This window comes from Taurulus bubalis, assembly GCF_910589615.1.
Source record: "Taurulus bubalis genome assembly, chromosome: 10".
In the NCBI taxonomy this organism is placed as follows: Eukaryota; Metazoa; Chordata; class Actinopteri; order Perciformes; family Cottidae; genus Taurulus; species Taurulus bubalis.
In genome coordinates, this window is record NC_136598.1 from 17,267,333 (window position 1) to 17,293,529 (window position 26,197).

At 40.0% G+C, this 26,197-nt stretch overlaps 1 protein-coding gene across 2 annotated transcripts in view; it reads right to left on the bottom strand.

Moving 5' to 3' along the window:
* Nucleotides 1–26,197, bottom strand: part of gria4a (glutamate receptor, ionotropic, AMPA 4a) — a gene marked incomplete at both ends in the record, with an annotated part of 91,046 nt that overhangs the window by 1,918 nt on the left and 62,931 nt on the right. The window contains 5 exons of one of the 2 annotated variants that reach the window (XM_079225419.1): nucleotides 2,825–2,962; nucleotides 6,329–6,443; nucleotides 9,959–10,206; nucleotides 14,785–14,983; nucleotides 26,028–26,188. In XM_079225419.1, the coding sequence (XP_079081545.1) occupies nucleotides 2,825–2,962; nucleotides 6,329–6,443; nucleotides 9,959–10,206; nucleotides 14,785–14,983; nucleotides 26,028–26,188 (861 nt within the window). Of the gene's footprint in view, nucleotides 1–2,824; nucleotides 2,963–4,651; nucleotides 4,767–6,328; nucleotides 6,444–9,958; nucleotides 10,207–14,784; nucleotides 14,984–26,027; nucleotides 26,189–26,197 lie in introns of both variants that reach the window. The other variant, XM_079225418.1, reaches the window with a different exon arrangement.

Consider the following 26,197-nt stretch of genomic DNA (forward strand, 5'->3'; position numbering starts at 1 on the left):
GATGTTCTGGGTGCACTTATTTGTTGTTAATCAAAGTTTAAATGACTGTTCTCTTTGTTCAAACAGGTATAAATGCCTGTGACTTCATGTGTGAGTGCACCCCAAACTACTCATTCAAATCTCACAGAGCAAATGCTACAGTAACATAGTTTAACTAGAGGCAAACATAAATGTAAAAGCAGGCACAATCAACAAACATGTACATAGTAGACAAGTGGGTTGTAGACATCTGCATTTCAAAGGTAACCATGCATTTCTGGGTTTCTCTCAAATGAAAAATTACGGTGAGGATTTGAAAGGATTTAGAAGGTGAGGACTTTGGAAAAAGACAAAAGGAAAACAAGAAGGAGTTTTCTTTTAAGGTTTCAGATTTATAGAGAGGGAGTGACTGACTATACTGCTCAGAGTAGGGTGACACTTCACACAGACAGGCTTCTCTGTGATGTTTCACTGTCATATCTCATATCTTACAACTGGCTGTGCATTTTTTTGAGAACATGTATTGAGTAAAATGGGTGTAGCTTGAGCTATGAATGGCTCGATTCTTAACATGTGTCTGCAATAACTAAAGTTAGAGGACAGAACAGTTAACTCTGCAGCTAAAGACAGCCAACTATATTTGGTAATACATACATAATAATCTTATTTTAATCAGTGTTGTCTTGCTCAATTAAAAACCAAAGAAGAAGATGTAATAGAGCATCTCAGAAAACATTCAAGGAACCTACAAATATTTAGTCCTAAACAGTTCACTTTCAAGATGATGTATCTGTGTTAAACCTTATACTTCATTTGAACTTGGCATGACAAACTGTGGACAAATAATATCCAATATTCAGTGTACCACGTGTAGCTGTCATTATTTCCAGTTCCTGGGTATTGATCTGCACAAGGTGATAATCCAATATGACCTTATAATGCTTTGCTAAGCAGATCGTCAAATTGAGCTCCAGTATTTCCTATTGCTTAAGTGAATTGCTCTTTACCATCAATAAACATGAGTCATGTTTTTACAACAACATCACTGAGTAGCCGTTCTATATGAAGTGTTTGCCTCATCAATTATTCCTCCCCATTAACACTAAGTAACTGGGCTGTTTGGACGTTGTCAGGGCTGGAATAAACCGGAGTCTCTGTTTAGACCATCTACGACAGGGGTGCACAACTCCAGTTTATGAACGACACAATAAAGGTGCAGTGTATGTATTGGGTACACCTGACCTGGGAAACATAAAGTTAGTAAGACTAAACGGTAGCTATTGTGCACTGACGAAAATATTTGTGCCTTGTTTTGTCATTTGTAAACTAGATTCCTAAGGATACGCTTGATATTTCTAGTCATGGTCTGATAGATTAACATGTGAAATAAAACTCTTGATCTCTGAGTCCATTTTAATGAGTTCCTAGAAATCAGGATTAGTATATTTTCCCCATAAGGGATTGGTTTATAATCAGTATATTAGAGATTATGGGATTTAGAATTTAAAGAACGTAATACCACTAAATCAAATGATGGCTGCAGGTTGACTACCATCTATGGACAAAAATTAAAACCAATTAAAAACTGCTGCTGAGGAAAAAGAATCCTGCGATTTAATTTGTTCCCATAATAACACAAATGTACTAGATTATTGTTAGCTGAATGGACAAGATGAGATCAGTGCTTAAAGAGAATATTTGAAACTTGGCTCAAGCTGTCAAAAGTGCAGTCTTACCCTAAATTAGTTTCAATTGGCTCAGCGTGAACTGGTTTTAAAAGGTCCTTTTGACATTGCAGGGGTCCTACTAGTTTAGTTATGAAAAGTACGGAGGACATCCACTGACATAAAAACAACTTAGTGTTTGTGAATTCCTGAAATATCTATCACATTATGGCTGAAAAAGTTTTATTCAGACCGTACTTAGTGATCATTGATGCCCACACGTTCGCCAATTAATTTGTAGCTAGACGCATTCACTGACTTTAATGAGGAGCATCACAGTAACAGTGTTCTCAGGGTAGTGAAGTGTCAATGTGGACTATTGCTACAACCTTAAAATAGTTTGTTTTTTGAAAATAATTACTTGCTGTAGTTTCATCTTCTTAAATATGAGGATTTCCTGCTTTTATTGACTTATATGATAGTACATTGAATAATAATTGTTATTTAATTAATTATTACTTAATTGGGATAATAATTGGTGGATTAATCGATGAAGGATGTTTTTGTTAGTTGCAGCCCAATACAGTAAACGGAATATATCAGCACATCACTAGTCCTTGAGGATGGAGTTGTGCATCCCTTCTCCGTCATTATGTTGTTAACTATTAGCTAAGATTACAATGCAGGTGCCTAATCAAGTCATGAGCCAAGAGCATAACCATCAATGTCATCATCATCATCATCATCATCATCATCATCATCTGCAGCCAAAGACGATGGAACCAAATATGTAGTCATACAAATCTAAGCCCAATCTGGGGGGTAAAATGCAGAAGAAATAAAAAAATTTAGGCCAATAAAGAAACAAAACAGCCAAAAGCATTCATGAAACATTAAAAGCTACATTGGTTCCACAATGCTTGACCACATCCTCATCACCACATGAAGAACAACACGGTTGCGTGGGGCTGCTGCGTCAGCCTCTACATCGACAATACAATAATCTACAGCACCACCACCATGATCAACACCACCATTAACCCCACCTATATGGGAGCCTCTAAATCCTACCCCTATATCTTGACCCCCTCGGAGCCGTACACGTTGTACCCCTCCCTATAAGTGGCTAGATTCTGGGTGCTGGGGGAGGGGCTGGGGCAGTGGGGGGGGCTAAGGTCCACCTTCATGCGCTTGGCTTCAGCCCGTGACTTGTAGCAGAACTCGACCAATGCCACCAGCATGGCCAGGCCCAGGCCGCCCACTAGGATGTAGAAGACCCCCGCCACGTTGGACAGGCTCAGAGCCTGGGATGACTTGTCCTGGAGAGAGGCAGTGGGATGAGGTTTGAGGAAGAGTGGACGAGGAAAATGAAAAAGGAAGAGTTGAGGTGAAGGAGGCAGCAGAGGGATGGAGTTTAGGTAAAAAGAGGTGAACACATTAACAACAAAAGAGAGCGAAGGAGCAGAGTGGGACGTTTATGAAGGATGAAGTTTAGATCGGTGTGTGAAAAAGATAATATGTGATTAAGGAGAGGAGATAGGCAAGTGGGATAAGAGGTGGAGGGACATTTTGAGAGATGGGAGAAGAGGAGAATACAGGGAGTAAGGAAGCAGGAGAGATACGTGAATGAGGAGTAGGGTGAGTGTATGGAAAAAGAGGTGGAGAAAAAGCAGACAGAAAGAGTAGATACAGTGGGTTAGGCACAGAAATGGAGATTGTCACAGAAATAAAAGTTTAGTGTTATACTTTTGCAAATGTATTATAGTATGCCGTTGAAATGACATTCGTTTTCACTTAATTATGAGTTATCATACAATTATATTATACTTTTACTACAAGTATTACTACTATCACCACAACAGCTACTACACACTACACATCTGTAACAGTCAATATGACGACAGAACATTTCAACTAACTGTAGCATATAACATGATATAAAAGCAGCTTGAATAAACATTTCAATCAGGTCAAGAAGAACAGGCTTTAATCTGAGCGGTGATGATCTAGACATTTACAGTGGAGAAGCTACTATACTCTATATTGTAAACATATTTCTGTTTAAGAGCGTCTTTTTTGTCAACTGGTAGATTTATAGAGCAACACTATATGCTACAGGTCCATACTTTTCTCCTGATTTAGTAGGAAGCCTCTGAAACAAACGGCATACTTTGGGTCTGACTATGTTTTTAATGGAGTTTGGTGGTTGTTTTGAGCATATATGCAGTTGTTGATTTCCAGAGGAAGGAATTGCTCTACTTAAACCCATTGCATTATTAATTCAGTATTCATTTAATATTGAATATACAGCATGTTAAATTGATAATAAAATTGAATGCTTGTCTGTTAACAAAATTCACATGAAAGTTCAGCTGACCTGCTGTTTTTATACACTAATAATGAATTTTCATAAATTCCTAAATATCTTATTGCAAGTTTAGAAATGTAACCTTGCCCTTTATTTGAACTATAATAAGCACTGAATAACAGAGTATAACAAAACTCCAGAGGATTTCATCTAAAAAATATGGACCTGTAAAATGAAGCATTACCACACGTTACTCAAATACATAAATGCAATTGCCTATGTCTCGATTTAAGCATTAAGGCAAAAGTCAATAGTAATTTATCTGCCAATACAAATTCATTATTGAACTAATATTCTCATCTCAAAGTGAAAATTGGCTGATGATAATCAAAATGTACATATCATTTCTAATGCTAACTTTAATGAAGATTTAACTGCCACAGATTGCTACAGAAACTGATTTGAGTTATTCTGATGCATATTTAGGTCAATGTGATTCAGCATCAAAGTAGAGGTAGGAAAATGTTGCAGGAAATCACTAAATGGACAGTTAAATCTAGTGTGGAGCACATTCAAGATATGTCTCGGGCTAATTCAAAATATTGACTATTACTAAAACAGTAGTTGCAGTAATCTGGAGCGTATTCAGGATGAGAGTTTCAGGCTAGCGTTCTGAGAGCCGCAGCAGCGTGAGACTGACCTTACTTCCAGAGTCCTTGGGTCCACACTCTCCCTTGTCATACCACCATTTGTTTTTCAGTTTGTCTAAGACTCCTGCTTCGCTCAGTTTCAATACTGCAAGGTTTACCGGGGTTCTTCGCGTGTAAAAATAACATAAATAACATCATAGGTCATGTTATTTTATGTTATTAGGGTATTTCACATTTGCATTGCACAGCTCAGTTACATAGAAAAGTACTTGTTCACATCGAGTGACCTAGGATGGATCCCACTGAGTACATGTGTGTATGCTCGTTGAGGAGGGGCTGGGGGGAGCGAGGAGCTAAGGCAAGCTACAGACATATGAGTGGGACCCACCTTTGTCACTTCAGGTAACACACCCATGCTGCCCCAGCGGATCCTACACTAAGCCAGAGGCAAGTACTGTTAAGTCAGGACTATTGGTGTCAGGCTAGCACTGTGCTACGACTGGGAGAGAGAGCTAGAGCTGACTTCATAAACTCGACAGCCTTTGAAGGCCAGAGGAAACTCCTATCTTGTTACAGATATGATCTTTTCTTGTTGCACTCACATGACACTTTTGCTTTTCACTGAGAGTCAGGTTGTTCAGTCTGTCTGTCTGTCTGTCTGTCTGTCTGTCTGCTGTTCACTCCACAACTTGGTTCGAGACTGAAATATCTTCACAATCTATAGATCGAGTGGCACGACATTTTGAACAGACATGCGTGGTCCGCTGAGGGAAAATCCTGACTTTCTAGTAATCGTCTGACTTTATATTTAGTGCCACCAGCAGGTTTAAATTTACACTTACCCAATAAAAATTCTCAACATCTACAAAATGAATTGCCACTGAAACTTTATCCTTTGGTAATTAATTATTCATCCTCTGCTCTGCCTCAAGTAAAGCTGAGCCCAAAAGAGCTGCACTTGGGTCTCGTTTTCCCATTACACATTTTAAAACCGGTTTCATCTGCCATGCATCCAATATTCTCATTTGAAGAAGTGATAAGGTTACTTTCGGTGTCTCTGTCCTTCTTGCAATCTGATTCTCACTCAAGTCTTCTTCTCCCTCCTCTCCCCAGAGCTGCCACTGGGGTGCGAATATTTCTGTCTTGACAGTAATTGCTGTCTTTATCTCTCCACCTTCACACTCTGTCCTTTCAGAGGGGCATTACCAGATCTGTGCCAAACACATTTGAAAATTGTTATTATCATGACATGTGCTTAATTTATCTTGGCACGCAACTGGGAAGATTACCCTGCATGATACTGAAAATGTACAAATGTTTGCTGATTCAACATGAAATTATAATATAATTATCTTTCAAATAATATTGTTGGTTCTCTTTTGGGTAAGCAAAATGCCTTTATTTATCATTTTTTTGGGGGGTTGGGGGTCTTTTTCTGTGTCTCAACAAGCTCAAGTGTTGTACCTTTGTCACTGTGTCTGAACCTTTTATATAAAAAGGCAAACCCCACTGACAGCAGATGCAACATTGTGCCTATGTTTGAAGCTGCAAGGTGTCCCGGGGAGATTTTAGGGTGTCACTTATTTTGTCTTCCCTCTGTGCTGCTTGACTCTTGCCAGGGCAGATGCATGCATTACACTCTCGGGACGGGGGCTGCCGCCAGCTACAAGGCCAGCGAGCGGCCCCTGTCCCCCTAGTGGTGGTGTGGTCAGACAGAGAGGGCTAACCTTGGAATCCCCTCCCCCGCTGCCACATTCTCCTTTGTCATACCACCACTTGTTTTTCAATTTGTCCAACAGGCCCTGCTCGTTGAGCTTTAGCACGGCCAGGTTGACCGCATTTCTTTGAGTAAAAAAGGAGGAACAGATAAGATAGTTTGGTCAGAGGTTGGAGGGACAGACAGACAAGATGGACGTGGACCACAGCCAGGAGGAAAAAGGGGAGGGAAAAGATAAGGAGAGGGAGCAGAGAGGTGGGGGAGGAGGGTGGGGATTAGAGGGGTGCAGGGGACAAAGGTGGGTTAGTGGGGAGGGATGTACCCCAGGCAACGTCTTTCTCTTTGACTCTCTTTCTAATTAAGATACTTCCCAAAATGGTTTGGTTTGACTTTTTCTGTTTTTATTGACTCTCTTGGACCGGGCTGCATTAAGACTGTATGCTCCGCAGTGACTGTAAGATTGTAATATGAAGCGTGTTAACCAGCTCTCTGCAGCCAGCTGATGGTGCTCTTGTCCCCTCCTAAAGCTCTCCTGCCTTACTGCTACTCTCTGTGAGTGGTTTTGTGTGTGTGTGTGTGTGTGTGTGTGTGTGTGTGTGTGTGTGTGTGTGTGTGTGTGTGTGTGTGTGTGTGCGTGTGTGTGTGTGTGTGTGTGTGTGTGTGTGTGTGTGTGTGACTCCAGTTTCCTACAGCACCCCTGAAGGGATTGACCTCCAAACTAAATCCAGGGACACAGGGCTAAATATCAGGAATTCATATTTACAAGGAGAAACTCTCCTCTTCGGCTTATTAATCCATTATTTTGTAAATTTTAGTAGACAATCAAAGACTTGAAGATATTTGAAACCAACAAGTCAGTTGTCTTTTTTTATTTTTTATAAACAGTAATGATCATTGCTCTGCAGTTCAGTTGAAAGCAATGACTTCAAAAAAAGAAGCCACCCTTTTCACAATGCCCAGGTTTTCCTTGGTTTACTTTTAGCTTGATGTTTTTAAACAACAAAGCATACCTTGTGAATGCTGTGCCATTTAAATAGCAGCCAACTCTTAGATCTCAGATGTTTTTACTGCCATAACAGTACATCACCCAGAAAACTTCAAAGAATCCATGATTTCAACTGCAATAATATAACTTAAATGAAAAAGAGATGCCAAAATGGGTTACATTTTTCAAATCTCCCCAAGTCGATTATTTTGTTACCGACTGTAGTCTGGAAGGTGATATGCATTCAATCTGGCAAACTACAAACTACGCTTAAATCCTTACTCATTTACTGCGATGTCCAGAAGAGTGTCTACAAAACATGGCTGCAGGGGCTGAATGATTTTGTCAACTCCCTGCATGCTCCCCTCTGCTGTCCACTCTTTGTTTGTGCAATGCTGTAATCAGTCGTGAAGATCTATACAACAAAGGTCCCCGCAGTCACTCTCTGCTTGTTTGTGAGTCTGGCCATTTGTCTGTACACATGTCTATCTGGAAGGGCTATCTCATCTCAGTGTGTTCGTAGACTGCAGGTAAGAGCTGGCTTGTGACTGAAAGGTTGTCCGTTCAGGACAAACTAGGAAAGTAAGAGTAAAACACAGTCCTTCTACGGATTCAGCTCTCTTATTTAAGATAGTCAAGAGGTTCAGAAAGAGACAGTGTTCTCTGGGGTGATCTAATCTACAAACCATGACTGATCTCATCAACGTAAGAGGTATGCAAACAGTTCAAACATCTCTTTTTAAGGCATGATAATAGCAGTAACATAGCAATACACATATCAAAAGCAGCTATACTTCAGAATAGCACACAGTCCTAACATCCAATTTAATCATCAGAGTATTCAATCTCCTCATCAACATCATGAAGTCAAATTAACGCTATGATTCGAGCACCGAGAGGAGAGGCAGGCTCACCTGACATGCACACTCTCCTGCCTCGTGTGCACCTGTTAGATCAGGTTCCCGCTGATCGAGAGAAGCCAGAGACAACCGTGGATAGTCCCAGAAATGTGTTCTGGAAGGGGGCTTAAAAAAAGGGATCTATCCACCCACTGTCTGTCACTTTTCCCTCATAAACGGAAAAACCCTTTGTGTAAATAACAAGGAATAAACTACAGTGACTGGGGTTTAGTGGAACTTGTTTGCACCGCATACAGGGGAAAGTTACAGGACAGGATGTGAGGCTGATGTGCTGTTTGTGTTTTGCCTTTCATAAGGCAAATCTGAAATAATGACAGAGAGAGATGGAGGGAGAGAAGAGAGAGCAAGTGGTCCGGCTTTGCTGACTGAATTTAGTCAATTATTTTCCCTCAGCAGTCACTTGTAACATCGTAAAGATAAAGTCTCACTATACTGCTGTCACACAGTCACTGGAAAAATGAATTATTTGCACTGATAGAATACCTCAGTTAAACCTACTGGGACTGTTTCTGTAGGATCAAGTTAACAAGCCAGATAAACAAGTGTCTGCTGAGGGAAAATCAAAACAAAAGGATCAACTTTAGAACTTAAACTCAGCCACTTTCTCAGAATTTCCTCCAGCTTTTGGTCTCTTTTTAAAGGTTTACACACAATTATGTGCATTTTTTACAATTAACTACGGATTACTTTCTAATGTGGGTTTAGTTTGGTGTTGTCCAATTACCATCAATATTTTCTTTACTTAGTGTATGTAAAATTGAAGAACTATTCTTCTTTTCTCTCATTTGTGATTCAGTATTTTTGATGTGGGATCCTATATTATGTTTAGTTTCTAGTCCCCCCATTGGCCAGGCCCCTCTATTTCCTGTGTTTCACTTTTTGTCTCCTGTTCTTCTATAAATTCCCCCTCGAAGCTTTGGATGTAGCGGCAGCAGTCTGAGGTTCTGCCCCTCCTTGCAGTCATTTTAAGTTAATAAATCTCTCCTATAACAATCATAACTATCATCATCATCATCATCATCATCATCATCATCATCATCATGACTACCATCAGCGAGGATGAAAGGAACAAAGAGACAAGACAGCAGACAAATGGACAAAGTTACCTGTAAGGTGGCCCTGTGGAGAAACAGAGTGGTTAAAAGAGGAAAGAAAGATGGGATGTGACCATGCAGAGACAGTGACAGAGGACACAGAAATGTAGCTAAAAGGCCCTAAATGAACAGAGAGGTAGCCGAAAAAGTGAGGACAAGCACGGACGGACCAAATCATTTTTTTAAGATGTCAGAATTAAAAAAAATTAAGAAATAAAGGAATCAAGCAAACAAGAGAGGATGAAACACATAATATATATATATATATATATATATATATATATATATATATATATATATATATATATATATATATATTCAACATACTCATTTATATCGCTGCTGCTGGGTGAAAACCTGAAACTGCTTCTTTGCTTTTGGAGTTCACAATGATAACAAATACATACATTGGACTGGTGCCATAATCTTTACTGTGAATTTAGTACTTGGGAGAAACAATCAATATCCAAATACTGGTCAACTGTAATTTAATTCTTAATTTGTTGTGGATTTTCACCTGACAGCAGTGACAGGTTAATCTAGGTGAAGTATAAAAGGCACAGTAGGGTAGGTGGAATATCGCAGCAATAGGACAGTATCAGCTTAGTTACTGTCTCCTATTGTTACACTATTCCACCCACCTTAACTGTGAGCCTTTAGGTGTAGCAATCCCATATCCTTTGGAGTCCAGGTTCCCCCCGACTTTCATGGTGTCACAAGGCTTGCGCTGCTCCGTGTACTCGTTCATGGTGGACTCCAGAAGGAACGCATATTTCCCCTTAGACTTGCGGACCCTCGCCACGCCCTCCGCTGTGGTTTTGGTAAAGACGGTCGGTTCGCCAGACTTCATATATGACCACATCTTCTCGTATACGGCTATTTTGGACCGCTGTGGTGTGGAGGGGGGGGGAAGAGGAGAGAGCAGATGTTAATTAGGAATGAGTGGGCATCTTTTCGCTAACATACGAGGCCAGATTGTCTCACAGATGATAGTTTTCATAGTCCAGTTAGGAGAAAATTGCCAAGGGAGGAGAGTTCATCTTCATCTATGCCAGACCGCCCATGGCCAGAGCGAGCTATGGTCCAGACCTTGGTAATCATTTCCTTAAAAAAAAACACTGTCTCTCTGCATCTGAATGATTTGATTCAAAACTGACTAAGAGTCTAAATGCACAGTGTCTTTTGTGAAGACCTGCCCCAACTCTGATTGGCTCTGACCCTGATATTTTCTTACCCAACCATCTCACTCCCCATGAATCGAACTCTAACTGTTGTCATCGACCAGACAGCCACTAAGTAGATTGTTAAGTTAAAGTAAAGTTATTGCCAAAGTAGTGAACATGTGCCATGTGAGGTGACTGCGGAAGGCAGTGTGTCTCCAGTGCGCCTGACAGCATGGACTTGGTGTACTTTGTACTTGGTGATACATGCATAGTATTAGAAGATATTATTGAAAACTATTGACACTGTTCTGCAATTATCTTATGCTTAATGTAATCTTGAATTTGAACAACCAATGAATATTTTTTTATGAGTTAGCATAGTTAGAGTGGTTGAGTTGAAAAAGAATATTTACACTTAATATCGAGGAAAGTCAAGCTAGAATTTCCTGAATCCTTCAAGTAACTTTGTGAAACAAGATTCAATTGGACAAAAGGAAAACCATACTGAATGATGAAGTAATCCTACAAACAAGTTGTGCCTGCCAAGGAGCATATTTCTCGGTGCTATTCGAAAATGTCTGCTAAGAACTATAGCCAGCAAGTATGAGTTTATTATTTAGTCCTTTAAATATGGCCTGTTTTCAGGGCTTTGTGTCTTTAACAGGGATGAATGGGCTTGGATCTGAAAGACACATAAACAGGGAAACTCAAAAGGTACTGAGAAACAAATTTGTTGGCTTCTCAGAGGATCTATTGACCCTCAGAAAAATTGTGAACATGATTTATGATTTAAGAGTGCCGTCTTAATGTTGACATGCCCATGTTCTGTGTCTATACCTATGGGTGTCCCTTCACACCTCACCGATGCCCAAAGTGTGAGCAATTATGTTTATGTATTAGGAAAATGTGCTTTTTCTATGCTTCTACAATATAAACAACAGCATTCTTCTGAGATTGAGCTTTTAATACACAGTGTATTATTAGTCTATCTGCTCTTAATGAATTTCATTTATTGCTCCAGTTTCTTATGATGTGGAGCAAACACCTGGGGCTAATTTCCCCTCTTACAGTTCTTGAATACAATTACCCTTCTGATGGAGGGCTCTGTCTTCCATCTTCCATTTTGATCCTCTGGCACATAATGACATTTACAACCACACTTGAAACGTGACACTACATCTCCTATGGCAAGTCAAGCTTCAGTCTTACTCTAATGAGTTTATGACATAGTGGCATACTGATCTGGTTGTGCCGTTATGAATTCAGAAGACCAATGCCAGAGGACATTAGTCTGGTGTGATGCAATAGATTGTATTATATTGTGTGTATACCATACCATGTGTGTGTACGTGTGAGTGTGCAGTTCTGTGCACCAGTCTATATATATGTATGTGTGAATTTATGTGTTCACATGTTCAATCAAGAGTGAAAATAACAAGCAGAGGAGTCAAACTGTCATCCTCCAGCTTGCTTCTTTCTTCTCTTTCTCTCCTGGTGATTAAGCGTTATTTTGTCGCTCTGCAAGCGACGAGCCATGGCCTCAGCCACAGAAACCAGCCCCTGGGGGATGGTGTGTACGCCTGTGTAAGTGTGTTACTGGTGCGTGACGGACACCTATTCCATAATAATGTCACTCACATCTATCAGGAACAGAATGCCCCTCTTCTCTCCAGCCTACCCTTTCTCTCTCTCTCTCCATTTTTTCTCTTTTCATTTCTCGATCTGTTTACCATCATCGATAAAAAAGAAAAAAGAAAAAGCATCTCAACATCCTCTTCTTTTTTACACCTTCAGCCCTTTTATCATCCACATTCCTCAAGTTTGATCCCGTCCATCCATCTTTCACTTATTTTTCTATCCTCTGTTTTCTTTCTGGCCACAGCAAAATGTGTATGCACTAATGTGTGTTGTGCACTGTGTGTATTTGTATTTGCCTGTGTGTGTGTGTGTGTGTGTGTGTGTGTGTGTGTGTGTGTGTGTGTGTGTGTGTGTGTGTGCGTGTGCGTGTGAGTGAGAGTGAGACTGAGAGAGGGAGAGACAGTGATGATGATGACTGTGCACGTATAAAGCAGCCTGGCCTTGGAGGGATGGATGTGTGACAATGCGGTGTGACTCTTTCCAGATTCTTTAACAATGAGCGAGGGTGAAGGAGGAAATGGATGCTGCAAGTCACCTTCAGGCATCCACACTATGGTGAACACTTTTAAATATACATTTAACAAACACAAATCTGCTCTGTGCACATTCAAGTGCACATATACACGCATACATATGTGGCAGAATATGCATATGGCCATGCTTACGTACACACTCAAATATACTCACACATACACACACACACACACATACACAGATAATTAATGGTGGTGGTGAATCCCCCTCAGCTGTGGGAGAGTAAATTGCTTTTTCACCCTCCACAGATTTCAGCCCGCTCGTTATGTTGATGATGCCAGAGCCGCTCACAGAAGCACAAACTGTCTGCTGCAACCTCCCCCTCCTCCACATCCCCAAATGCACACACTAGTGCACACATATTTACAAAGCATAACTGTAAATTGGTATATATACACACACACACACACACACAATGCATGAGCACACAAACAATTGTCAATATTCCTACAGAGCATGACTACGTGACGGAGCAGATTTGTTTTTGTTCATGTGGTGACTCTTGTGTTCTGCCCATGTCTGCAGAAAATACAAATCTGTCTTCATCAGCATTGTGCTCATGTGTGTTTTTCTGTTACTATGTGTTTATGAGTACTTATGCAATTACAATTCACATTTGTGAATAGGTTATTGGGTGAAGCCACTACGGGTTTCTTCTGGGCCACTTCACTCCACTCTGCTATAATTTCCTGCTCAATATTATACAGTAACAGCTCCCTGTAGTCTATCTCTTCTGTCCAACTCTACTGCAGTGTTCTTTATTGTATAATTGTATGAATACCAGTATGATCATTGCTATATTTGACAGAGTGGGAAAGTGACTCAATGCAACAGGGGTGTGGTAAAAAAACAAACCATTTTAATGTTTGAATCTTAATCAAAAGGTAAAAGATCCCACACTGGTCCTTTTTCTTCTCACACTCTTCCTAAACCTTGGTGTGAACTCAGGACAGCCATCAAGTCAAGCATTTCAGCTTAGCGTCACTTCTAAAATTTAAGACTCTCAATTTGAGATCAGGAAAAAGTCATCCATTCATTCCTTTCCACCCACCTGGACTTTTGTAAATTGGTTTACACCCCCATTAGTCACTTGTCCTTGTCCCCCCGACAGTGAGAGCGGATTTCTGCTGCTTGGCTTTTGTCTGGCTTCAATAACTGAAACACCTCCCTCACATTTGCTCCCTCAATACTGTCTGCCAATGTATCTCAGGAGAACTTTAAGTTTGTGTTGTTTACTTTAAAGCTGTGTTCCTCTTACATGATCCAACCTTCTTCTTTTTTCCTGTTCTGACACTGGACTTTTTCTGACACTGGACTTTTTCCCTTCCACCTCGTTTATTCCCCTTTTTTATGCTGTACAATAAGTGAACAATAATACATTATGGACTGAATGAAGGTGAGGAATGATGAAAGCATAGTAGAATGGCATTTTTCCACCTCCAGCAGGCATATTGTCCTCCATAACATTTACATAATGGTCATTTAGAAAAAGTAAAGGCCACAAGCAATATGTATGAAAATGTGTATCTATTAAGTATAACAAACCAGTTGAATAATTTTCATTCCTGCAACAAACATATTTTCAAAGATTATGGAACCTGCATTTTTGACACGTTTGCTAGTTTATGGTCTTCTTCTTCTTCACTACGTTTCTTGATGCATTATTGCCAACAACAGTTGAGTAGCTCATAAATAGACTAGTGGTCAAAAACTTTTATTTTATAATACTTACTTGTTTTAACGTACTGTTATCTGTTTGTTGTTTACCATATTTATCTATTATTGCATTATTTATTTATTTGTTATTTTTAGATATTTTTTATGTTTATTGTTATGCACCTTTCACCGAGTCAAATTCCTTGAATGTGCAATGTACTTGGACAAGAAATGATTTTGATTCTGGCAAATAATCTGGACCTTGAACTTTTGACTATAATTTCAAATAGAGTTATCTATGTATGAAAGCAGCTGTGCAGTACTGGTTGTCCTTTTATTGGCAGTATCAATATTTAGACCTGCAGCTCATCTGGATCTTTTGTTTTTTCAGCTCAGTAGCAAATTAACTTGGCTTAATTTAGTTAAAGTCTGCCCACTCTGAAGGATTCATGCAAAGGAACGTGTGGAGTCCATACCCCGAAGAACTCCTTCGTAGAGCCTGAGTCCAGTGTCCCGTAGGCTATCTCTGTCTGTTTGGCCAAGTCCTCTGCACTCTCTATGGGTGAGACCATCCTCTCCACAGTGAGGAAAGCAGCCAGGTTGGCTGTGTAGGAGGAGATGATGATGAGGGTGAAGAACCACCACACACCTCCAACAATTCGTCCAGACAAAGACCTGGATAGAAGACAGACGTTGGAGAGGTCGAGAGAAAACAAGGAGGGAAAGAGGGATGCATAGATGCAAAATGTTAAAAATGAGGGAAAGAAAATTATTTGTAGAGGAGAAATTAGCGGGACGAGTAGAGGATGACGAAGAAGAAGATGAAAGTGAAGGACAAAGAGATGAAAAGAAGAGAAAGAGGAAAGAAACATATTCAAGGTTAGTTCCTGAGTCAGAGATATGCAACACAACACGCCATAGTTTTACAAAGCATTTTCGGCACCATTGTTGCATAACTGTGAAAATGACAGTTGCGTCAAAGTAATTGTCTTTCAGGCCTCGATCCAATTCAGCACTAACAATAACAAAGCCTACATGAAACAGATTGTAATCTGGGCACTCCTACATCTCTCTCATCCTCATTCTCTCTCTCTGTGTTTACTCTCTTTATCTACCAATTGTGAGCTGAAGCATCAAAGTAAGTGGCAATTCATTTTGTTTGTACAAACTTGTTTTCACTGAGTAAAATGGAAGAGAGCAGGCGAGAGAGAGAGACACAGAGAGAGAGAGAGAGAGAGAGAGAGAGAGAGAGAGAGAGAGAGAGAGAGATGGGAGAAGGTAGTAACATGTTATGTTTTCACTAAAGTGCTGTAGTCAACAAAAGACATTGTTCTAATGTTTTAAATTCTAATGGGTGCACACAGCAACATAAAACATCTGCACTTTAGGAAGAGTGAGACAGAAAAAGGATGAAATATATTTATACAGTTTTGCTTAATTATGAAATATAGCAGGGCCAAGGCATTCTCAGAGAATAAAAAAGAGCATGTTTTGTACCATTTCCCTTTCAGGTCTTACCCAGACGGTATGAAAAAAAAAGTGTAGCTCAAGAAAACATTCACAGTGAATATGAATATATTGATGTTATTTGCACTCCTCAGTGCATCTGTGATTTCAAAGTATGTCAAGTTAAACTGACTTATGCATTTCATTTAGTAATTCAGAGTGTTAATTATCTGTTGGGGCCTCTCCACAAGAGACCCCTTTCACATTGCATATTATTATTATTGAGCCATTATTAATATAAAAAAATAGGATTATAGTGGCTTTAAATTTGGGTGACATTCATAACCCCTTTAACACGCAATCAGAAAATAAGGCCCAACATTTCTCGGACAGGTAGCCAATTAGTAATACCGCCCTGATGTGGAAGCCGAAATATACAAGTTGTTTTTAGGGTTGGGTTTTAAGGAGTGTGTGCTGGAGAGAGAAAAGAGGAGTGAGAGAGCTGAGCGGTGCATTGATGCCTGACTCGGCATAAGATGTCACCTTTTGGAGCAACTCGACATTCTGCTGCTGTTCAAAAGCCAGCACACCTATTAATGTTCACACACGCACACGCACACACACACACACACACACACACACACACACACACGTGCAAATATAAATTGATAGCATGTGTCCATGATGCATTGATCTGTTTACCTGAATTAATGAACCTGGCATACACTGTATGGATTCTTCTGGGAAAAGAGCTGTTTCATTTTATACATATTAGATAACAGCAGGAGTGTGATTGATCATGATGGAAATATAGAGATAGCTTTGCACTGACAATTTGACTCTCAAAACCAATGGACAATGCCCAATCTGGGCTTGTGATTTGATTGGTTAGCTAGTAAACGGGCTGTGACAGCATTGTTAATCTGACCTGATGGAGTGACTGTGGGATTTAGGTGGACATCCAAAGGGGAAGAGTGGAGGATGAAAGCAAGCCACGGCAAAGGAAGGAATAGGAAGACAGAGATAAAGAGATGGAGAGAAGGTTCAAGGGCAGTGCACTTCTCCACAGAGCGTCAGTATGTTCCAAACAATTATGTTCTCACTAAAATGTGAAACATTCTGCTTTTATCTCGGGAACTTGTCGAGTTTAAGAACAGGAACTTAGATCGATTTTTTTTTTGTACATTAGATTTGGTAGTGTCACTTTAATTGACTATAACATGTAAGGAATACATTGAAATTTGAATTTAATTTCAGTTGTACTTTAAGTTATTGATTACTTTGTCCGAAGATTTGTCCAATTAAGAAAAAACTACTGGAGCATTGGGTAATAGGGTTCGACTGATGTTTTACAGGTTTGTTTCTGGGCCAATACTACAACTGATTTATGGCAATTGAACATTTGCCATAAAATGAAAATCTTTCTGGCAACATTTTGAACAACACAAACTATTGTTTAAATGTGAATTAATTTAAACAAGACATACATTTAATACAATTCTGGAAAGATAACTTTTCAAGCTCATCTCATGCTGCCTTCCCTGGTGTTAGTTGAGGGTACTGCACTCTTAGAGCTTTTCTTCACAGCATCTATCCTCTGTAACATTGCAGTTCCCGTACATCCAGTAACTGTTTTTCTTCTTTTATTTTGTTGTTGTTGTGAAGGCTATGTCGGACAACTGGGTGTTTTTGCAACTTTAGCGGAGAGAACTGTGATATTTTTTGCAACATCAGCAATATCTGTTTCCTCACATTTGACACAAAGCTCCGCTTGTTCACCGGAGCCGCTCCAATCTGCGAATGCGCAAGTTGACTTTTCCCATCAGTGGCACACTATCCTTCAGTGTGAATAAGCTATTACTCATAACATGTAACCAGTCAGTGCAGTGGGCGGGACATCGAGCGACACTACAGAGCGGTGACTTCAGAACAGAGAGGCGGCTGCCTCAGAGCTTACTTTTAAATGTACTCGTTTAAAAAAATAAAACATTATTCTGTAAACCGTAAAAGTGCTGAATATTGCAGCCGATAATCGTTTAATACCTATTGGATAATCGGAGTGGAGTGCTTCGGAAACATCCATTCTATTTCTGTGGGTGGTGCTTCTGGAGTATTCTGGTAACCCAAACCACATTATTCATGAATTATGTTAAACAAATTCATGACTTTTCCAATTAAGACTCCTGCTGAAACCTGGGAATATATATTATATTATAATATATACATCTTAAGTGCAATGTAAACACTGTTGTTCATCAGCTGACTGAGGTACTTCTTTCTTATATTATTAGCGGTCATTCCAAAGACCAAACTGCTTACTGTATGTATATATTTGCTTGACAGATTCTTTTTTTAGGGTCCACAAATTACTGTGAATGCATACAGTGCATCTTTAAATCAAATTTATTTAGGGTAGCGACAAAATAACATTCAACTCGCACAGCTACCAGAAATGAATCACCCTTGATTCGACACCCTCTTTCAAGCTTGTCCACACAAGTTCAGTGAGGATTCAGTGCACAAACTGATGCTGATTGAATAAATTGTACCGTAAACAAAGCCATTAGAGTTAACACATCAAATCATTAGGGGAGGCCATTTTGTAGGTGTCTATGAGTTTGTAATATAAGACAGAACTGAAATGGTTCTTTATCTCAGTGGGCAGGAAATAAAACCACCCTGCTGAGAACGAAAACTAATTGGCTCATGACAACATGATTAACAGCATGTTTATTTGTAATCGTGTAGTATTTGATTTATTTGTGCGTGTGGATGAAAAAAGAGTGAAGGAGGTATTCACCAGTGTTTGGCCTTGGAGCGAAATGTACCTTCTTGAGGCTCATGGAGCATGCTCGCATCATATGAGACCGGTAGAGTGCACATGCATGTGCGTGTGTGTCTGTTCGTATGAAACAGATTTTGGTGGATGAGCTTTGAGAATGACGTCCTTGATTCTGTATGTGACATGTCAGTGTGGTTGTGGCAGTGTGAATGTGTGTGTTGCCTGCGTGTGTAGTTGCGTCGTGTGTGTTGGTATGCAACAGGCGACTCATTCTATAGCGGGTCATGTATCATCTATGATAGCCAACAGATTGCCTCCCCAATCCTCTGTGTGAAAGATTAATGGCATGCTGTTTCTCTCTCTCTCTCTCTCTCTCTCTCTCTCTCTCTCTCTCACTCTCTCACTCTCTGTCTCTCTCTCTCTCTCTCTCTCTCTCTTTCTCTCTCTCTCTCTCTCTTAAACACACACACGCATAGTTCAGACCTATACAGTTTCTTTTCATCGGCTACATTTCCTCACCTAGCACACAAGAGGCCATGTGTGCATGCGATCCTGCATGAGTGTTTTAATTTCATTCCTATGAGGATTAATGGAAGACAGATATGTTTTCCTGTAGTTCAATCATCTACTTATTTCCTCAGATTATGCTGTTTGGCTTCTTACAAGTATGCCAGTTATCACAGTCATCTGAGAAGGAAAACCTGTTAATTTAATTGCCATAACAAGAGCACACAAACATACACACAGAAACACATGCCTCTGCACAAACACATAGTACTAAAGTAGATTGATGCTGACACATCCAAACACACAAATAAATACAAGCAGCCATACTGACAAAAACAACAAAATGAGCCAGGGCTGCATAGTGGTTGTTTATTGAAATTATGAAAAGCGTAAACCGATCTATAAACATCTCATTTGTTATGATATAATACCACATATTATATAGCAGTTTTTCGCATCGTGTAAAGTTTTACTAAACAGGCATTTTTTCTCCAACAAATGCTAGTTTTTCTGGGCTCCTGATAACTGACCGTGACCTGATACATTCGCAAACTACTTTAGACACAGCAGACATCACGGGTGACGTATACATTCCAATTGATTATGCAAATCGTGAGAATGTTGTTGTTATTGTTATCCTAATTTCCTTGTTTATCAAGACATGCAGACAGAGGAAATGAAAATGTTTTTGTTGTTATCTGATTGGGGTGCTTACAAAACATGTTTTCTCAAGTGATGGTGACAGACATGTTAACAATGTTGAATTAGACGTTTTAGGAAAATGAAGCATGAATGCTTGATTAGTACACAATAAAGGACAGAAAGACCAATGCAGATAGAAAAAAGACAAAGATCTTTTCTTGTTCTTGTCTTTCAACGCTGTCCTACATGGAATACTGGTGTGAAATAAAGTGAACCGACTGACTGATTGGAACCGGCAGAAATACTCTGCAGTAAACGGAGGCAGAATGAAGGGCGTAAAGGCAAACAGACACACATGAAAGAACATCTGATTAATAGATCAAAGATTAGATGCAGCAGGCAGATAATGAAGGAATGATGAAATAAAATAATAACAGGGATCATATCAGTGGAGCAGAAAAGATAAGATCTATAAAAGCTAGGGATGCACCGACTGCGATGCTGATATTGGATATCGATCAGACGCTGACTCAAATAGCTGGACCGGTATCAGTGACCACGGGGCCGACCTTTTCAACTCAATTATAGTTGTATACTATATACATAACATACTGGAATTTTTTATTTACTGGCAATTTTGAATATTATTACCAAGTTGCTCGTGTCCAATTTATTATTTTAATGATAAATAATAATTCGATAAATATATGTATATATATTTATTTTTGACATGTTGTTTTACAAAGTTAGGCCTGATGTTGCCTTACACATACAAGAAAGATCCCGGTCGCTTTCACATAGTGAGGCATAGAGCTTACTAATTAAACACAGGTATCAAATTGTGCTACCGGACCAGTACCCAAAGCCCAAGTATTAGTATCGGGACTGAAAAAGGCGGATCGCTCCGTCCCTAATACAAACTATTACTGGTGAAATTCATAAACAGAGTTTGAATCAGTGACCTTGAGATCATTAATCAGTAGACTTCAGTGTTCCACTCCAGTTCGTTAGTCGAACCATGAGCTGGATCTGTTGCTATCATTAACTATTCAACATACCCAGGGCCATTTGCTCAATACTTACACATGACACACACACACACACACACACACACACACACACACACACACACACACACACACACAGAAGTGCATAAGTGCTCTCACCTAGCAGTAGATGCACATCCACACACAAGAGAGCTGTAATTTCAGACGGTTATTGACAGAGACAGATCCAATCCCTCTGAGATGTCCGCTGGTGATCAGTTTACCTCTCTCTCCCTCGCTCGGTCTTCCTTAATGTACAACATATCACTTTTTCTTCTGCCATTTATAGATTTCCACTATTTTAAAATTCCTGTCCCATCACCTCACTGTCCATTACTTTGTCGCCACCCTTGTCGAGGTGACCGGGCCAATTGCCGCCATTAAAAACCCAAAAGCCTGGGATGAAAGATGACAGGTGTGTGCGGTGCAAACGCCATCTCAAGGTCACTCTGGAGATGTGTGTGAGTGTGTGTGTTCATGTCTGCTTCCAGCCATTAGCTTCTGCTTGATCAGGAAGGTGAAGGAAACAGAAGTTGGGGTGTTTGCAAAAGAGACAGCATGTGTTTGTCTCAGAGGCTATCACGTGTAGGCAGACATGCCAGCACACTCATGCAGTAATTTCTAGCTATGAAAATGTCAATTAACTGAGGTGATGATTAGACAACAAAGCAGCAGGTACTGTCATTTAGCGAGAGAGCAAGAAAAGGCTGTGAGAAAGGAAAGAAAAAAAAGAAAGATGGATAAAGAAAGAGAGAAAGTGTGTGAGTTGAAAAGGAGTGTGTGTTGTACTGTGTCTCCCAGACTGCAGCGATGACTGCAGCAGGGAGAGAGGGACCCACACTGAATACCAATAGACCTATATGGCAGCCTAATACACAATACACAACCCACACAGTATTCACACACACATGCTTAGTGTATAAAGTCAAACAACCAGTGTCTAACACATGGAGAGCAGTTGACATGGATGCTTATAAAGGTTGTAAGAGGACATATCATACAAGAAAGAAGAGATTTTACTTCGAAAAGGAATCCACAAATGCACTGTTCATAAAGAGAATGCACACACTCTCAGAAAAATATGAAAGGCATTCAACCAGTCTTTGAAAAAAAAACTCTCCCTATGCCACCTTCCCTTTATTCCCAGCTACACAGTAAATGTCAACCTCAATACTCCTCAATCACTGCTGACTAGCCAGAGACGATACAAGTGGCAGGATGGTTGAAATGGATAACATCAGAGCATGAAAGAGCATCCCATGGTTGAGTCAAACAAATGAAAGATGGAAAAGGTATTAAATAATGCGAGGGAAAATATTGTGGGGCAAAGAAGTCTATCAGAGGACTAATGTGAAATAACAACCAAATAAAAAAGTTGATTCAAACTCATATAGTATCAATTCAGTAGTTTATTTTGTGTCTCGACAGCCCAAGAAACTGACTTAATTTGAAGTGTTTAATTATTCACCATTTCCTCCACCTTGTGTAGTGCCTTGAAAAATGCACTGTTTCATTGATGCTCACAGAAACTAAAGCTCCACTGGCCCAGATTTCTTTGTAAAATTACAGCTGTCTTATTGGCCTAAATCAACACACCACGCGGAAGAGTGCTACTGTATTCACTATAATTGACACCCTGTGGATTTGAAACTGAGTATAGAAAAACTAGCGAGACATGTTCTCCAATTCTTTTAGGTATTCTCCTTTATGAGTGATTGACTGACAGTGAATACGTGATTGTGTCTTGCAATATATCCTTAATGTAGCAATGGAAGTCAATGTCAAATATTTGATATGTCTGTATAAAGGGAATTTGCAATACACTGTGATATAGTAATATCTCTATATTTGTAGCACATTTCTGCTCAGTGAAGTTAGCATTATGACTTTGTCTGCCTGCAAAGGTGAGTAAGACAATGGGAGATTAAAGGAAATGTACTGAGGGGATAGAAAAATTATATGACATGATGATATGCATGACACGTCTCCTTTTCTAAGAACATGATGTAGTGTCGCTGCAGAGAACGTGTCACAGTGAAAGGCTCATCCATCACTTGGTTTTATGGCAAAAAGCCTGGTCTGCAGGCGTATATCATTTCTTCATCAACGAATCTAATGAACAAGTTAATTTCCCTCTTTTACCATTGTGTCTTTAGTTTTTTCCTAATTTTCTAGCATAATCAGTCAGTCAGTTCCTGTGGAATGGTTATATGTGGGTACAAGGCACAGTACATGCTTGACGTCTGAGCAAGTCAGTCGAGCCTCATCAATGGCAGTATACACTTAAACTCATGCGTAGAGAGATTAGGAAGGGACTCTACTAATCAGCAGCTACAGGTGGATGACGACGATGATGACGACGATGATGATAATGATGATGATGATGTAGGGATGCTTACATTGAGCGGTGTAGCAGTAGCAGCTTAGGCAGAACAAAAGAGTCAGATGTGACAGATTAAATAGACGAGTGTGGTGGGTATGTATTGCAAAGAGTGGAGTGCGTAATATGTGTAGCAGCGCAGCTCCAACGTAACGTCTGTTTAGTTTATGTTTACCGTTGAACCATTTATACACATTGATAAAAAAAAAGTTGTTCAGGCAGGAAGCTTTGGTCATGCCAGATGATCTGGACGGTTCAATAATGCCAATGATCTTTCATAACAGTAACTAGTAACTAGTTTACATAAAATAAAGTACAGCACTAACTTATCCTGCATGGCCTATGTGTGGAACGTTGTGAACACAACATTGACATATCATCGCCGTCTAAGTTGATATGGCAGACGTATTAACAAACAGTTGCTTATTCACGCATCTCTAAATCACGTCAAATTGTATTATAATATTCTCACCTTTGCAGTAGCTTTGTTTTTGGCCAAATATCTGTCTTTTTAGCGTCCTAATGCTCCACTATGGGCACCAGGTTTTTTGTATTTATTTGAAAGCTTTCTGCAGCAGCGTAAAAAAACTACACTATGAGAACAGTGTAGAAAGAGTGAACCAAAAAGGTAAAGTTACGGGCCAGACAGAAAAGCAATGAGGTGAACTCACTATAAAGCTCTGTATAGTTGATGGGAGCTGCAGGTGTTAATTATCTGCAGGTTCATCATTATGAACAAAACCGTTCACATTATCACATTGTTTTCATATCACCATTTAACACATTGTTGTAATAACAATATAAATTATAGCCGTAGGGACAAGGACACACTGACTCAATTACTGTTTTAATAAATGTGTGGTTTACCCCCTCCCTCCTCGGCCTCCTCCTCCATGTTCCATTCAATCTGCTCTCTGATCATCCTGAAGCCACACCACTAAACACAGCTGTAGTACCAGTGGCTTATCGCTCCATTAAAGCTTTGTGATGATACATTCAACATCATAAAGTTAACTTCAGCTTAAGGTTGCGTTGAAACCTCTTTGAAACCATGAACAAAGTGTAGATAAGTTCTAGATTTCTCATTATACGAATAAAATAATTTAGGACGGCATTCATCTTGGTCTACAGAGGAGCTGTGCTGTATTAGAAGTGACATGGCCAGGTGATTTGTATGACAAACACTGCCCTCATGTTAAGCATCACATTATCGCTATGACAGCTGTGGCTCACGCACACACATCTATAACAAGTCCTGTCAGTGATGGAGAGGTCTGCATGCGTGTGTTGTATTGTTGGGAAACTGCTGAGTGGGTGTTTTTTCTGCATAAGCAATGTCAGAGTGTGAAATGTCTGTGTGTATTCCTGTGCATTTAGTGTGTGTGCATGTGTGTTTAGTGTGTGTGCGTGCAGCTGGTGTGAGTGGTTTCTATTTTGTGTGTTGGGGATAGAATTGGCCTGTCAGTCACAGTATAGTGGGGAGGAGTAGGAGACGACAGGTGTCGGGGAGCGGGGGAGGAAGGAGAAGAGAAAGTGTGAAAGAGATAGATGAAAGAGCGCAGAAGAAGGGCAAATAAGCAACAGAGGATGAGGATGAAAGTTAAGTTTGAGAAACCAATGTAGAACTTTTATCCCTTTCCTAAGAGTGAAACGCTAATGGAAATCCAGCCGACATGTTTGAAAGATACTGGATTTAACTAGGTTTTAAAGCAGAAGTAAAGTCCTTGAGATGAGAAAAAGATTCTTAAAGATTATATTTATATCAGTGAGCCTGGACATGAATTAAAGTTATTGTGGAAAAAGGACATAGGCTCTCTGGGGTTAAAAAAATGAAAACAAAACCTTCCGTAAATATTCCTAAAACTGAACATTTAGTATTCGGAACACCTACAAAATAAACCCTATTTCCTGCTGCACAGGCAGTGATGTGTTTTTGCGTATAAAGCTTTTAATATTTATGAGATCAATAACAACAGTTTGTTTGGACCAAATGGAAAGTTAACAAAATGTAGGAAGCTCCAGTTGTTCAAACAAGCATCACAACAGTGACTGAATGCTTCTCACTAAGAGTGTCGCCAAAGTCAAGACAAACAAGAATCGCCTCGCACATGATCACGTTGAGGATACAGAATCAAAAATGTCATATCCGTGCATCTTAAAAATAAATCTGAATTTGCACCTGTTCATTTTTGTCCTTCAGCACAACATGAACCACTGACCACTGTGTCAATGTCTATGATAAAGTGTCCTTTCACATCTTTGCTTCCAGCTCTTATTATTCTTTCACGCACATTTTGCTCAACTGCAAACACCTTTTCTTTCTTTCAGCTCGTCGTCTATCACTCTTTGCTATCTGCTTCTCTCTTTAGATTTGCTCCCTAAAGGTCTTAAGTATGATGGTCATGAATATTTCACTAAACTGCATTCTCAGGATATCAATAATAAAATGCCATATTCTTATAAATATTCTAAAAATACAGCCGGACTCTGCCTCTTCAGTCCTGCATTAAACATTCATTCACATCTAGCAAACTGTTAAATCTCCCACCGCACCACACCCATGTGGACATGACCATTGCACTATGTGCAGGTGTTTTCGTCCCACCTCCATTATTATGTATGTGTGCATTTCAGGCACATCTTAAGCTTTTTTAACACACTGTTTTGGAGAAAGCTAGAAATGTGCGAGGAGAGTGATTCACAAGGACAACAGTCTGAATCACCACAGACTAATACTAAAGCACTCTACATTACAGACAGGTAGACAGCCACACACTATCCCCGGCCCACACACACTCTCTTATGAACACTTCCTGCGTACAGCCTCTTGTGCAACACTATCTCTTACTCAGTCCGATGCACACACGCACAACAAAGCACTCCGTTTGTCTCACACACTACATGCCCCTCCCTCACCGTGGCGAGATGTCGCAGCCCTGTTGCATGAAGGCTCCCAGTGAGAACCAGAGGGAGTTGAAGATCCCGAACTCATTGGGAGGTTGGTCGGTGGGGCCCAGCTCTGTTGTGCCCTCCTCTGGTTCCTCGGCATGCCACTCATATGGACTGAAGCGACTCACCTGAGACAT